Source organism: Pimephales promelas, chromosome 10 (genome assembly GCF_988280905.1).
Source record: "Pimephales promelas chromosome 10, fPimPro1.hap1.1, whole genome shotgun sequence".
NCBI lineage: Eukaryota > Metazoa > Chordata > Actinopteri > Cypriniformes > Leuciscidae > Pimephales > Pimephales promelas.
Window position 1 is genome coordinate 29,153,644 of NC_142778.1, and position 16,272 is coordinate 29,169,915.

A 16,272-nucleotide genomic window follows, 5' to 3' on the forward strand; every position below is an offset into this window, starting at 1 on the left:
CTTCAATATTTACTGTCCTCCCGTCTTTGAAACGAAACGTACATACGTTTAGATGTAATTTTATATATAGTTATGTTTATTTACTATAATTTAAAAAAGAAGCATAAACACAACGAGGGGTGTCTGTTTTATCTGTTTTTGTGACTAACGTTTCATTAGTATAACCATGGAGTATAAAATTCAATATAAATTCTCGGTATTGCATTGGACTCTACGATCGGCGGAAGTTATCGAGCATCCTTAATCCTTTACCGGAAATAACGCCGTGCATACTGCATAGAGCCCATTTCGTTAAACTTTAAACGCGTATCACCTGACTTACCAAAAGCTTATTAATTAGAAAAGGCCAAATCAACCGCGACATCTAAAAGCCTGTGTAGCCTAATGGTCCAGAAATAGCATACCTTATTTTTCTGGTGTTGGGTTGTCCTTGTAGCTACTGATCACTGATCGAGTAATGCGCCTTATTCACGGCAGCGCCATCTTTGATTTTTAATGAGAATGAAAGCGAGGCTGTGAGGGATAGACTTGCATCTCTTCAATGGGCTGTACTGTTATTTAATGTGTTTTCGGATTGTTCTGCTCATGAAACAGTGGAAAAATATCTTTCCAAGAAATTACAGTTGACAAAAAACTCCCGACAATGTAAGTTGTGGAAAATTGTAAGTAATCTAGGAGCTTTAATCAGCTTTTTACAGCGGATGCCATTGGAAACACGGTAAGACTATCCCTCACAGCCTCACTTTCATACCTGTCATGGCGCTGCTCTGAATAAGGTGTATTAATGACAGTTGTCGTAAAAACATCGATGATGACTGGAAGTGGCAGAAAAAATTCGTTCTCGCACATGCGCAGTACAGATCGTGTTCCGGTACGGATCGAGTAGCGACAGTCATAAAGTAGATAACATTACTACAATTTGACATTACTGTTTAGACATAAAGCACCAATAGTTCACTTTGAAATTAATTGTTGATATGTTTTAGCTTACCTCAAGGGCATCCAAGATGTAGGCGTCTTCCACAGTATTTTCAATTTTGATATTTTTAGGTCAACCCGTTCATGTCTGTCAGTCATATAATGGAGGTCTATGGGGTTTAATTAAACATGATTCAATGACTCATAAATGTAAGTACACATTGATGGCCTAAGACACGAAACGAGCGGTTTGTGTGTAAAACGAATAGTATATAGATTTTACCTCTTGTAACCACAGCCAAGTCCAAGTGATCTGAGGGTGCGGGCGCTTTGTGGCTGTGGTTACAAGAGGTAAAAACGATATAAATACTGTTAGTTTTCCACACTAATCACTCGTTTTTTGTCTTAGGCCATCAATGTTTACTTACATTTATGAGTCATTAAATCTTGTTTAATTTGGACTTCTCTGTGCATGCTCTTTGAGGTGAACCCCATAGACCTCCATTATATGACTGACAGACATGAACGGTGAAATGTTTTCAAATGTTTGAAATGTTTTCAAACTGTTAGGCTTAATACATTTTTTAGATTTTTTAGATAATAGATCTTTTTTTTTTAATCTAAAATCTACACTGTTGTAAGCAAAACGTTCCTGATGAATCAAATGTGATAGAAAAAATATATCACAAACAAAATGACTTGGCAATTTTTTTTTAAATTTTAATTCAAGGCTTAATAAACATCCAATTTCCAAAAACATATAATTTTCTGCTATTTTTTTTAATGTGTCAAGCTTTAAATGGTTAAAAATCTGGAAAAATGTAGGCTAGTGTGGCTTTCACAAATTTTTTTTAAAAGTATAACCGTTTTTATAGCAAGAAATACCTGAGCAGCAAATCAGCACATTATGATTTCTGAAGGATCATGTGAAATGGAACATCCAGCTTTGCATCACATAAATAAATAATTTTTCACAGTTTTAACAATATTACAATTTTTCGTCTATTTTTGTATCAAATAAATGCAGCATTGGTGAGAATAACTTCAAAAACATTAAATAGTACCAAAATCATGCACAAAGTTACAACTATCTTTATTAACTCTTAAAGTAGGAACACGTTTCCATAAATAGGCCTATTCACTAGAGAGCTCTTTAAAAAACGTCACAATGAAATCTCAAATGTCAATTTAAGGATGTTTATTAAAAAATGAATTGGAGCAAGCCACCTTTTAATTTTTTTAAAAAGGGTTAAAAATCAGGTACATAACATGACAACAGCCAATATAAAAAAATAGTTATTCTGTAAACAGTTAAACATCTTGCTTTACAGCATTTCCTTGCAATCACATGGAACAGTTTTCAACATGTCAGCTGCTGGGAATGTTTGCCAACAACTTTACAGCAAGAACTGAAACATTGTTGACACCAGAAACAAAGATGAGTTGAAACTGAACACACTGTAACTTAAAACGTGTCAAGTTTTTGCTTGCAAAAATTCATCCAAAACTTCGCTCATCAATTCAAATTTTCACAGTTCAACAATTCAATCATATTCACAGTTTAGAATCAATTCAGTTCTCAGGTGCAAAATAAAAACAATAATACCGTCAACAAGTCTTAGTTCTCAACTTTCAACCATCCTTTCTTATAGTCTAACAGCAACTCAAGATAGTACTGCCACTCGGGCTCGCTATCATATTTGACCTCAAACACAGTTTTCAGAGGGTTGGTATGTGGCTCATGGATGCGCAGCACTACTCCTCTGTACCACACTTCTGTTTTGTCGTTTTCCTCGTACAAGTGCCATATCCTCTTCCCCACCAGTTCAGGATACCTGTTGTCCATGGCCTGGTGGGCAGACTGCACAGCGGAGCGCAGGACCCATCTGCGCCGGTGCTTGGAAACATGTTTTTTTGAGAGGTAGGGATGGTTTTGAGAGTACGAACTGAAAGAAAACTCCCTGTCGGCACGGCGTCTTTTGTGCTGGGATGATTTGCGTTTCTTTTTCCTGTAATGGTCACTGTCCGTGTGTCTGAACCCTGGAGTTTCGGAAGAATCTGTGACCTTCTGGTAGTGGGGGACTCTGCCCCTGTGACCCTCATTGTAGAAGACCTTCCTCAGCTTGAGGACCATACTGGAGGGCCCTTTGGACAAGCCTTGAGCAGACCCTGCTGAGCTGGATCTGCGGCTCTGAAAGGACATTGACGACGTGCTTTCACACTCTTCGGTGCTATCAGAGGAGAGGTCATCAGAGGTCAAAGGTCGCGCCCAGGAGGAGTTCTCAGGCTCTTCCTGGGTTTCATCTTCAATGTTTACCTCCACATGTGGTCCCCTGTCATTGCGCGTCACAAGAGACACTTCCCATTCATCTCTCTCTATGGAACTGACGACGCTCCACCTCGCCGGTTCCTCAGAGAACTCATCCTCTAGTGATGAACTGGTCTCATCTAAAAATGTCCTCTTGGAGGAAATCTTTACTCTCCCTTTCTTTTTCTTTGTCTTCGGGCAATAATTGTCCACCCATGTGGTTTTCGGGGAGAGTGGTCTGGAGGACTCCGGGTAGAATCCTTCAGTGCCATCCACAAAGTCGGACGATTCATCTGAGCTGTCCGTGCTCTCTCTCTTGAAGGTTAAGCTGGTTTCTGCTCCTGTAGGAAGAAAACAAACTGGAATTTAGTTTCAGCATTTGTTAAATGACCACTATTAAAGCTAGATTATTATAATATATGAGAAACCAGACATGGTATGGGTTTATACACTCATACGTTGAACTAAGGGACAGGTCACCCCAAAAATTACAACTGCCATCATCTAATTAGCCACGTCATTCCAAAAGGTATGTCTTTCCTTCTTCTGTAGGACATTACAGAAATTCTTTGAATAGTTTTCTTTTTTTTTTTAAAGGGGTAAAAAAGTAAAAAAAGATTCAGTAAACATACACATATATGAAAAATCTAATTATGTTTAAATATTCCAATTTTCTATAAAATATATTTTTAAGTCATACAGGTTTAGAACAGATTGAATTTTCTTTGTTGGGTATTATATCTCTTTGGACTTGATCATTTATCATTCAATCTTTTAAAATGATAACATTTAACTCCGCGTTAAACACAAAGTGCAGATAACACATGTAAACAGTAGTTATCTTCTCTAAAAAAATAAAGTCCAAGCAACTTGATAGAGCCTATTTGAATGTATGCAAGCATAGGGAGAATTTCAGCGAATATTGAATATTCTATGGCTTCCAACCAGTTTTATGGACCTTTATGGTGTGTTTTTTGGAACAGCCAGGAGTTTATCTTTTGTGTTCGAGAAGACCAAATAAATCATACAGTTTTGGAATGACATGAGTGCGAGTAGATGAAATAAATTCATTTTATTATTTGTAATTTTTTTTGGTGAACTAGTATTAAAGGCCAATTACACAGGACACGTTCTTGCATTCTGTCTGAAATGTTGTTAGTGACCATGTAAATGTGTCAGACCGAACATTGAGATTTGCTTTGCTCCAGAATTTTTATATAAATTTTTATTTTAAAAACCTATTTATATGAACACACCTCATAAGCGATTATCTTTTAGTCATGCATTAACCACATGCATTCTTGAAGCAACACAACCGGAGCATTAATAAAATGTAATTGAACAGGTTACTATTAATAGAAGCTATATTACCCACCCATGTCAATAAGAACAATAAGCCATTTAATGAAACAGAATAGGTGAAAAAGCAATTAAATGGTCTCTGAAATTATTATTTATTTTTAAAAAAGGTTAAAATGTTAGAAAACTGCAGAAAAGAGGAAATAAGAGGAAAGAGGAAACAAAAAAAAGAAAGAAAAAAATAGGGATGATCTCCTAATTCTTACGCATTGTTGTGGTCTGGGGAAACCCGAAAAACAACTTTGCTGAAATAATTTTGTTCCCCTTCATATAAAATGGCACAAGACCTGACTTTGTTGACACATATTGTAAAACAATATACAGTACAGTACTTTCAGATGCAGTCAATAATACAAATCTAATATTGTATTTGTATCAAGATACCAGCGGTCACGTGACAAAAGAACAAAAGACTCGAAAGATGAACTAATCATTTCTGTTTTTGCATTGAGCCAATGGGTTCGCATCCAAAATAAAAGTTTGTGTTTACATAATATATGTGGGTGCACTGTGTATAATTATTTTTATTATATATATATATATATATATATATATATATATATATATATATATTATATATACATATATATATATATATTATATATACATATATACACACACACATGCATGTATATTTAAGAAAAAAAAAATATTTATATATAAAATATTTATATATAATATAAATTATATATAAATCTATACAGTATATACATGAAAATATTTCTTAAATATATACAAGCATGTGTGTGTGTATTTAAATACATACAATAATTATAATTATACACAGTGCACCCACGTATATTATGTAAACAAACTTTTATTTTGGATGCGATTAATCGCGATTAATTGTTTGACAGCCCTATTTGTGACTTAAAAAAAAAAAGACTCGGACCTGAAACTTTGTCTTTCCAGACCGGTACAGCAGTGCATTCAAATGCATATGGGGCTGTGTCACATGGCCCAGATCAGACACTGACGAGACTGAACTAGCGTAACGTCTCGAAGTTCGAATCCGAAGAAACGAGAGGCGGGGAACAGAGGCGATCAATTTGAAATTGCAAAAGAAATAACTTCTCGGATCAGGAGATGAGGTGAACTAACCATAGGGGAACTAACAGACTGCACCAGCCTGACTTAAGACCCAACTAATCATTTAATTAAACATTTCGGTTTCTTATATTTTGGCTTTGGCTGCATTACCTATAGTTTATTTGTAATCAACTTTTTCGTAAGTACTAGATATGTTGGGCTATTTAACATGACATTTGAATTATATTCTGCTGAAATGACTCGAAACGAGATTCAAAGATCCGAGTCAGTAAAATGATCTGAACTTCCCACTACTAGTAGTACAAAGGAAAAAGAAAAAACCATCTGAAGTCTGTAACTCATAACAGACAGCGGCCACCTGGTGGTCTGTAATGGCACTGCAGGTGAGAAATGTTCGCCAGTGCATATGGCAACCCCTTCCATCCCCCACCCGCCTTAGCATTCCCCCAAAAGAATTCTAACTTCCTTCCTTTAAGTGCACGCATCTGAAACTGAAAGATATCCTAAAGCGTCTTACTGTTCCGTTCCAGACTATATCTGATCAGAAAACACCTGCAACACAACTGCTCCAGGAAGAAACATGAGTGGTTCAAAGATTTACAAAGTGTGCTCTACAACTGTCAACGAGATCTGTTTGTGACTGGAGAGAGAGTTTTGGGGGACGAAGTAATAAGAAGGTACCTGGGCATTTTTTGGACACCATCTGTAGCAGTGGAATCTGCAACAACAAACGTGTATCAAATCAAAAAAAGTATGACAAAAGTATGATTAAAAATAAATCATAAAACATGAACAATAAAAGAGATGTCACCACAGGTATGCACCATGTATGTAATTAAAGAAATTAAAGTAACTGTAAATTATAAAAAATAATTCAAATAACAGAATAAAATAGGTTTTTATACGCATTTAAAAAATATAAAATGTCTAATAATTTAGCAGTTTAAAGACTTGATCTAGGACTAAACTTTAATATCATGGATTATGTAATATTGAGCCTCCTATCTAAAGAGTAAGAATTCAGCCAGAATGTGTAATACAATAAACCAACAATCAAGACACAACACAATTTGATCATTCTTTTACTTAAAATGTGGAACTGAAATTTAATATTTCTAAAATTATAACAAAGTTTCAGTATTCACAGTTATCCTTCCATTTACTATGAAATGTAACCCTAAAATAATATGTTTAGTATGAACAAGTCATTAAAATGTTTTCACTCCTCATGAGTCATGACAGCTTTTTATTTGAAGAGACCAGTTACAAAACTAAAAAAAAGGAACCATAAATCTGATCCGAATATGCTGCAGTATGTTTTAGGCAATGAGGATAACAGTACCGTAACTACCATAGTGCAATATACAAAAACGAACTATGATTCGTTCATGAAAAGTTGTATTAGGGTTACACCAATATTAAAATTCTGACCAATACTACATACAGTTTCAAGGTTGATATTAAAATTATGTACTATTTTTTGTAAATAATTTAAATAAAAAAATATATTACATTTTTACTTAATTTATTTAAACAAAATAGAACAGAATTTTAATATCAACCTGCAAAAGTATTTGTACTCCACACCCCGCCTTATATTAAAATACTTTAAATTACTTTTTTTCACACCAATCTACACCCCATAAACCATAATGACAAATCAAATAACAGATTTGGAACACCTTTATTTAAAAAGAAAAACTGAAATAAATACATTGCACGCATGTACTTGGTTGAAGCACCTTTACACCCTCAGGTTACAGTGTTTTTTTTTTTATAAATGACTACAATGGGTTTCATGCGTCTTCACTGAGGAGAGGCTTGAGTCTGGGCGTTCAAATCCCAGATAAGTGGAGTGTTGCAGTGATGTTTGTCCTTCTACAAAAGAGGTCACTCTTCTTAGTCACCACTCTAACCAAGGCCCTTTACCATCGATTGCTCAGAGTGGCAAGAAGGCCAGCTCTTGGAAGAGTCCTCGGTTGTGTTTCCCAAAAGCATTGCAAGTATGGATTCACCAAAATTTTTGCATAGATAAATTATCTTCCGAAAAATTTTATTTTTTGTTTTTTGGATGAAATTGAAAAAAAGGCCAAAAAATGAGCTGAAAATACATGCCGCCCAGCGAGGAGCTCTGCTCAAGCTGCTCACGGCCCAAGTGAACTCTCCACTCATGTACCGCTCATTCTCACCGGAAAAGCAAAGTCCACTTAAATAATGTGGTGACATGAAAATTCTCTGTAGTAGACTTTTTTTCTGTTTGCAATAGCACCACTTTGCTGTAACATGGTGTGGTAATGCCATGCTGCTGGGCAACGCTGTTGAAATGATGTTACCCTTTCGTTCACTGATCCACTCCCCTATGGAAGCTTGTTTCCACCACAGAATGAAAAATAAAAACGGTACTTGCGACTTTTTCCTCACAATTCTGACTTTATTTCTCAGAATTGTGAGATATGCAAAGTCAGAATTGCGAGATATAGTCAGAATTGCGAGATATAAAGTCAGAATTGCGAGATATAAAGTCAGAATTGTGAGATATAAAGTCAGAATTGCATGTTATAAAGTCAGAAATGCATGATATAAAGTCGCAATTGCGTGAGATAAAGTCAGAATTGCGAGATATAAAATCAGAATTGCAAGATATAAAGTCGCAATTGTGTGTTATAAAGTCAGAATTGCAAGATTTAAAGTCTAAATTGTGTGTTAAGTCAGAATTGTGAGATATAAACTATTCTGAGGGGGAAAAAGTTAGTCTTTTTTCCCTTAGAATTGGCCTGATAACTCACAATTGTGAGTTTATATCTCACAATTCTGAGAAAAGATGTCAGAATTTCGACATATAAACTCACAATTATGTGTTATAAAGGCTGAATTGTGAGATGTAAATTCGCAATTGTGAGAAAAAAAGTCAGAATTGTGAGATAAAAAGTCACACTTTTTATAATTTTTATAACACACAATTGCGACTTTTTTTCTCACAATTTTGACTTTATATCACGCAATTCTGACTTTATAACACGCAATTCTGACTTTATAACACACAATTGTGACTTTTTTTCTAACAATTCTGACTTCATATCTCGCAATTGTGAGATAAAAAGTCAGAATTGTGAGATAAAGAGGCACACTTCTGTCATTTTTATAACACGCAATTGCGACTTTTTTTCTCACAATTCTGACTTTATATCACGCAATTCTGACTTTATAACACGCAATTCTGATTTTATAACACACAATTGTGACTTTTTTTCTAAAAATTCTGACTTCATATCTCGCAATTATGAGATAACAAGTCGCAATTATTATTTTCTTTTTCTTTATTCAGTGATGGAAACAAGCTTCCATACTCCCCGCTATCTGCTCTTATAATAATAGATTTTAGGACAATATTTTATTTTGATAAGTGGTAAATTAAATAAATACAAATAACAAATAAATTATTATTACGAAAAAAATATTTTCGGTTTTGGTTTTCAGTATAGAATTTTTATTTCGGTGCACCCCTAATCGTAAGCCTAAGTCGATCATAGAGCCATTGCTACAAGTGGTCTCTATGATCAACTTAGCTCATGCCTTTGAGAAACACAGCCCTGGTTGTTCCTAACTTCTTCCAGTAAGTATTATGGAGGCTGCTTCATGCTTCTGTGTAATGCAGCAGATTTTTTTTATAGTCTTCCCCAGATCGGTCTCAACACAAAGGTCTCTTCCCCAGATCGGTCTCTGAGCTCCACATGCAGTTTTTTTTTTGAGCTCATGGTTTTTGCTCTGATATGCATTTAATGCTGTTAAATCTTTTAGTGAGAGTTGTGTACTTTTACAAATTAAATCGTTTTGTTTTTTTTGCTTTGTCATTATGGTGCATGGAGTGTAGATCGATGTGAAAAAAAGGAGTCATTTAAAGTAGTTTAACAAGGCAGCAACAATTAATTTTGATCAAATTACATTTAAAATTTACATTTATTAAATTTAGGTGAGCGTTACTTGAATACAAATATAATCTAAATGTAAAAATAGAGAAAATGAGCATGTACAATTAAATATCCAAACTTAAATAACGGCTGTTAACTGACACAGTACCAACATTTTGTGCATTCCAACGTCTTATGCTATTTATAGTGGTCAACCATCCAGCACTCACCAATGAACTTGCAGACGTTGTCATGGTAGAGAAGGTTGAGGACATCAGGGTATATATCTGGCAGATGTTTAAGGGACAGAAGTCTCCGGAGTTTCGAAGAGAAAGCCTTTCTGTGGAGTTGAGTGAGCTGCCTCTCCTCTGAGAGGGTGGTGGGCCTGAGCTCCACTCGATGCTCTTGCAGGACCTGGTCTATGAATGTGCCTTGAACCTGAGGAAACAGCACCTCTTTGACCACCAACATGGGAATGAACACCGCACCAGCCCTCATGACATGAGGAAAGGGACATTCGCGGCTTTCAACGTAGCTTTGAAGCTGACAGACCACCTTTTGAAGGGACGCTTCCATCTCTTCACCTTTCAGCCATAATTCCCTCATTTTCAACCCCAAGAGACAAGACACCTTCTGAGCTTTGCCTGACTCTCGAAGGTCCAGTTTGCACAACCAGTCCCTGAGCTCCTGACACGGGGTTCGAGTAACACAACAGTATATTAGCCTACAGAGGGACTGGTGAAGCTCCATAAACTGATTACGGGCATGTTTGCTGCTGCTCATAAGTGGTTTGTCCTCCACTGGAGACTGAGGAACCTCAACAGGTTGTGTTGCTGGAGCTTTAAGGATCGCAGGGATGACTATCTTAAAATTTGATAATTTAAGGCAATGAGGTGGGATATTAGTGAGAGAGAATTTAGTCAACGGAAATGGCACTGGAGGTGTTGACTCCATGTCATCTTTCACAGCATTCTTGCATGTGGCTGAAGATTCATACTTTTCTACTAAGGGTGGGTTGCTTTCTTCTTCAAAGTCATTTTTTACTACAACATGACAAGGAAGAGAGCCAGATATAGTTGTGTCCGACTCCCTTTGCTCTTCTTTGACCGCAGGATCATGAGCCTCATGATTCATCTCCTCAGCAATGCTCACTTTCATTTCCGACTGATAAGACACGTCATCTGGTTCCAGTTTTTCTTTTTTGATCTTCATAGTATCTGGAATTTCAACTAGATTGTCACTGTTAGCTGGTGACATTTGGGCTTCTTGTTTCAACCCGAGGTCCCTTTCACCTGAATTTGGTTCTAGATCACAGTTTTCAATTTCCGGCTCTTGTTTAAGCCGGGTCGCTTCAAGCTCTGGCTTTGGACTTTTTGAATCTCCTAGGGAAGTCGACATGCCTGTAGCTTCAAAATAGACTTTATAAGGAGCCAAGCTAAAAACTTTATTAATAACTGGCATCGGTGGGGAGGACGGTGACTGAGGCTCATCATCTGACAACTCATGGGTTGAGTCAATCTTTTGCTTTTTACCGTCCGTGTGTGTTTCAAGTTCCTCTCTGTGCCTTTTAGCTAACACATCTTGGTCAGGTGGATCTGAAACATGATGCCTGTTCTTAAATACCTCTTCAGAGGACTTCATAGGAAATTCTTTGGAGCCGCCAACAACAGGAAAACCAGTTTCAGACATCTCTGAGTGTTCAAGGGTAGTGGCGTTACTGAGACGTCTGTAGTGCGCTGGAGTAGGATGGAAAGCCCCAGAAGTTCCAGACTGTCTATAAAGCTCCCGAGGGGAGTCGGGTGTTTGCACTCTTCGTCTAGAAAAATCAAGTGGTCGCTCTGATTGATGCACTTGGAAAGGGGGATGTGGCTGCTCATGCATGGGTGCTTGGCTACTATTTAAATGCACCCCGTAAGGATGATAATTAGGATATTTTGAGATCAGATGATGGTGTGGGGGGGCAACAGAGCAGGACGGTGACATCAAGTCAGCTTGAGGGGGATGAAACTGATTCATTTGATGATGTTGACTATGCTCATCTGTAATAGCATTGTGATCTGTTCGGTAAGCCTCAGGGTGACTCTGAGGATAATAGACATTGGGACACAGAGGCATACGTGTGTACTTAGATGTTGGAGGATGGTTCTGATATACTTTTGAAGGAACTCCACGGTGTGCCATAGTCCTTGGGTCATACGCATAGGGAAGACCCGTGTGCATCTGTGGACGAATTGGGGCACGGTGGCAGTACTCTGGCGTAGCACCAACAAACGGGCGTTCAGTGTTGTAAGTATAACTCGGTTCCATTAAAGGAAGAGCTCTCCTGCTCACGTTTGATCCGATACCACGGTAGCCCTCTGTCTTTCCGTCCTTTATAGCCTCCATACCATGCTCTAACTGCAAAACCCTCTGTTGCATCAATGCTTCCTGGCCCTTTTTGTGCAGGTAAGCAAGACGGTTGAAATGAGCAGCCCATTCACCATCATATATGTGAGGGGACATCCTATGAGGTCCATGTTCAATGCTGTAGCTATGCCCTGTAGTGCATCCACGCTCAGTGCAGCAGGGGCTATGACCGTATACTGGTTTTGGAATAGCCAGCCCAACACAGCTTTCTGCATCTGACCCTCCAATGTGACCCTTGGGAACTGCCACTGGTGAGATGACCCCTGCTGCTCTGGGACTGTGCTGTCTGGGACTGCTGGCATAATAGGCCAATCTTTGCTTCGCTGCCAACTCTTGCGGTAGAGCACACCGGCCACCACCAACATCCACTGGGAAAGACACTTTATCAGGCCTGTAAACAGCTGGAATTGTAATTGACCCCTCCGTGGCCGAGGAACGAATCCTTGGACTCGGCCCATTTCTCACGCAGGTTTTTGAAGAGCCCCATGGAGAAGGAAAGTCAAGAGTGTCTTGTCCACTGAGAGAGTAAGGGAAATAAGCCCTGCTGATTGGTAGAGCTTTATCTTGGGAATAGTGTTGTAGGCGGTCGGCTTTAGGGTGCCCCACGGGGACTACAGTGCCCACTGCACCTTCCATATTACTTTGAACTACAGGGTTGATGCAGCTCCGTCCCTGCTTACTGCTCATCTTGGATTCACAGGCTCTGACTTGACCCAGCTAAATCATATCTATACAAGAAAATAAGAAGAAAAGTTGGGTGTATATGTTAAATTATCATTATCAATGTTGTACAATCACTGGAATAAGTAACCTGACAAGAGTAATATATGAAGAGTTCAGATGCAAAAGCCTCTAAGTGCCATTTAAAATTTTCTTCTAGAATGATCATTTTTATCAAGCTTGTATATTTAAGTTCAGTGATTTCACTTAAATGGCAATTATAATTACCTATTAATTGTTATTTAAGTGAAATTACTGAACTTATACAAGTTTGATAAAAAAAATCATTAAAGAAGAAAATTTCAAATGTCATTTAGAGGCTTTTGCATCTGAACTCTTAATATATATATATATATATATATATATATATATATATATATATATATATATAAATAAGTCAGCCAGGTTCACCTCTGTGGTTTATTTATCTACTTAGAAACACCTTCCTTTCTGTGGTTTTGTTAAAACAGTCGCTTAGCTGTACAGTTCTTCATTCTATTTTGGCAAATGTCACATGACAGGATCCTCCAAACATTAGGAAGAAATGTTTGAGCGGTAACCACAATAAGAAAACAACAGGCACTTTTCTGCTTTACAACAGTGGGTGCACCTTACTTCCTTTGAGTGCAAGAGCGTATTGCATTTCGGCAAATATATCAAAGTAAATTATGTGTAAATATACACAAATGTTCTGGCACATGCATTTTGAGTTCAGTTAGGACAAAAAGAAAATATAACAATTAAGGATATACGTATTCATGTATACACAATCATTTCTAATTGCTCTTACTGCTTTTACAATCAATATTATGTTATCTAGTAAATTAAACAAATTGGAAAAATAATTGAATTATGTATTTTGACATGTTATTCATATTCATATAAATATCTTTATATTTTTATAATGTAAAAGTTTCAAATTAAACATTTATTGTATTTTTAAAACTTAATATTTATAAACGGCAATAGCTACCATTTGAACAGTGTTCACGTATAGGGGAGATTCATTCCCTTCTGTGATGTTCCCTAATGAGCAAAGAGAGCATAATGATGCTCACAGGAGGGTAACACAAGCCTTGACACTGGCAGTGAAGGGGGATTTAAGTGGTTTATCAGTGGTGGAGACAGTCAGTCCCCAGGTGAGGCCACCCAGAGGTCTCAAAGTGATGAAACAACCCCCAACATCTTTCAGCATACTGTGGATGTGTTCCAAAACCTCGTGAGTTGCCTACGTAGTGCGCACTTGTGAGCATCATAGGCGCGTGCCGCATTAGGACGCGGCCATAATTTCTAAATAAGACTATTATGATTGATGCCAAAGTAACACAGAAGACCTATGTGAAGAGCTAAAACTTCCAGTTACCGAATGTTAACATAAACATAAAAATTATACTGTGAAACGTACTCAACCTTTTTGCACCCTGACACATTGAAGACAAGACTCTATTATGTGAAAGAAGCGAATATGCAAATTCATTCATGCAAATCCAAGTTCAGAGAAGACACCATTTTTGGGTCACGTTATGGATGTTTTGGTAAACATCCATCAACATTTAGGCTACCTGATCTAAATATTTGTATTAGACACTTCTATAAACTGGAGGAAAACAGCGACAAAACTTCAGGAGCCTGCTTCGATATGTGGAGGATTCGTCGTAATTAAACGTACATTTAAATAAACAATGTAAACTGTGTTTTAATATATTAACTTACACTGTGTTTACTTCGGATAATTTTGATAGTGTATCATACCCGCTGAAAACCGGTCTCAAAGTCCAATGCCAAACTTTACACCCGTAACACCACAACTAAACAGTTGTCAACATTCATCTGTGTGTATTGATCATGTTCGTAAAACTTCGTCAACCTTCGCCAACAAGTTCACGTTGTAATAACTTCTAAACCAACTTTTGTTTATACAGCAACACTCACCTCGTGCACTGAAATTCCTATCCGTCCGCAACCAATCCATGACAACTGAAAGACCCATAAGTATTATCCAAACGATTTGGGAGCGTATGAAATATTGTTCAAGAGAGCAGAGAGAAGAAGCATGCTGCTTTAACGTCGCTGCTTCTTATTTTCCGAAAGGTTATTTAGCACTAGCAGTCGAAGTATGTCGGTGGCAGCACGTATAGCCAATCGAACGGCGACAGTGAGAAAGAGGGCGGGGCTTAAACGCACAGGCGGTAGCAGTTAAATCATGCGTGACAACATATGACAGTGATAAACATGTTTAATACATTATATTTTGTCTTGGTTGCACTGAATAAAAAAATTCAGAATTTTTGACAACATAGATTATTAAAGAAAGTTAGGGTACAGTCCATAGGTCTGTGAAAAAAGCCTTCTGCATTATATTATTATTTAAAGAATATATTATTTAATTTAAATCTCATATCTTTACAGATTAAATTACTAGAGTTTAACTGCAAAACATGAGCAATGTTCTCAGAATGCCTGGTATTCATGGCCACCTTTAGTTTTAATGACAAACTCCACAAGTTTGTGACAAGACATGATGATGATGATGATGTTCTCCAGCATGATTTGAGAATGATCCAAAGAGCATCTTGTGCTTCACTTGAAGCAATATATATATATATATATATATATATATATATATATATATATATATATATATATATATATATATATATATATATATATCAGACGATCTGTACAAAGGTTCACAATGATTAAATCTGACCTAGAAAAAATATTCTTCATTCTATGTCAGTTATATTATTCAAAATCTCCAAACTTGTCTCTTTAGGTTTAAAAAAAAAACATTACAGATTATTAATGTTGTCTCAGATTTATGGATGCCTATTTTCTTGAAATATTGTGATGTATAAGTGACGCTGCAGATTTATTGCCCTTAAAAGTCACTAAAAAATCTCATTAAAACATTAGTTTTAATAGGAAACAGAAGACTAATTTTAAAAAAGGATGTTTACTATCAACCAGTGCCTTAACAGCCATGAGAACACACATATCCTTTAGGCCTATATGTGGTTTGTGATGTTTGACATGTCTATTCACACACCTCTGCGTGGAAATATCACCAACTGTCAGTTTAAGATGGCATGACAAACTTACAACAGGTTTTGTTGCTCCGCTAACTGAATAGCTTTTCTTACAAGGGATGAAATGGAAATGTAGCCTGCTTAGACAGACAGGGCTCCTTTCTTCATGCAATATTATGTCATTCATGTAAAATCTCAAAGTACCAGTCAGTGCTTGGAATGAACAAACTGACCAACACCTCTCACCATCACATTTCTACAACAGACGGAGAAGCTGAGAACTTAGTGATTCTGACACAATATGTGATAGGAAATTATGATTATAAACTCACAATTAGTATGAAGAGATACCGTTTGATTCAGTTTAAGGATAGCGTTTGATTGATAAAGTTCATATGCCTCATTAGTCCAACTGTAGATGTGTTATACAAGTTTATTTACTTGGAATGGAGTTTATTTAGTCGGAAATTTATTTGGAATGGTGACGAACTTCATGAGTTTATTTACCTGACATCTATATGCTCTGCTGGATTTGTGTTTGCTCAATAAACTCATGCTAATGCAAAAGTCAATA

The 16,272-nt window shown here is 36.9% G+C and overlaps 1 protein-coding gene across 2 annotated transcripts; it reads right to left on the reverse strand.

Annotated features, from left to right (window-relative positions):
* Positions 1-2,101: 2,101 nt before the first annotated feature.
* Positions 2,102-14,838, reverse strand: prmt2ip (PRMT2 interacting protein). Of its 2 annotated transcripts, XM_039693272.2 has the most exons (4): positions 14,602-14,838; positions 9,774-12,677; positions 6,317-6,353; positions 3,380-3,567 (listed from the first exon to the last, which is right to left on the reverse strand). In XM_039693272.2, the coding sequence occupies exons 2-4, from the start codon at positions 12,634-12,636 to the stop codon at positions 3,516-3,518; spliced, it is 2,952 nt and encodes a 983-aa protein (XP_039549206.2). In that variant the 5' UTR covers positions 12,637-12,677; positions 14,602-14,838; the 3' UTR covers positions 3,380-3,515. The 2 variants fall into 2 exon arrangements, with proteins under 2 accessions (XP_088972548.1, XP_039549206.2); XM_089116422.1 differs by lacking the exons at positions 6,317-6,353; positions 14,602-14,838 and having other exon boundaries at positions 2,102-3,567; positions 9,774-12,666.
* Between the last annotated feature and the right edge of the window lie 1,434 nt (positions 14,839-16,272).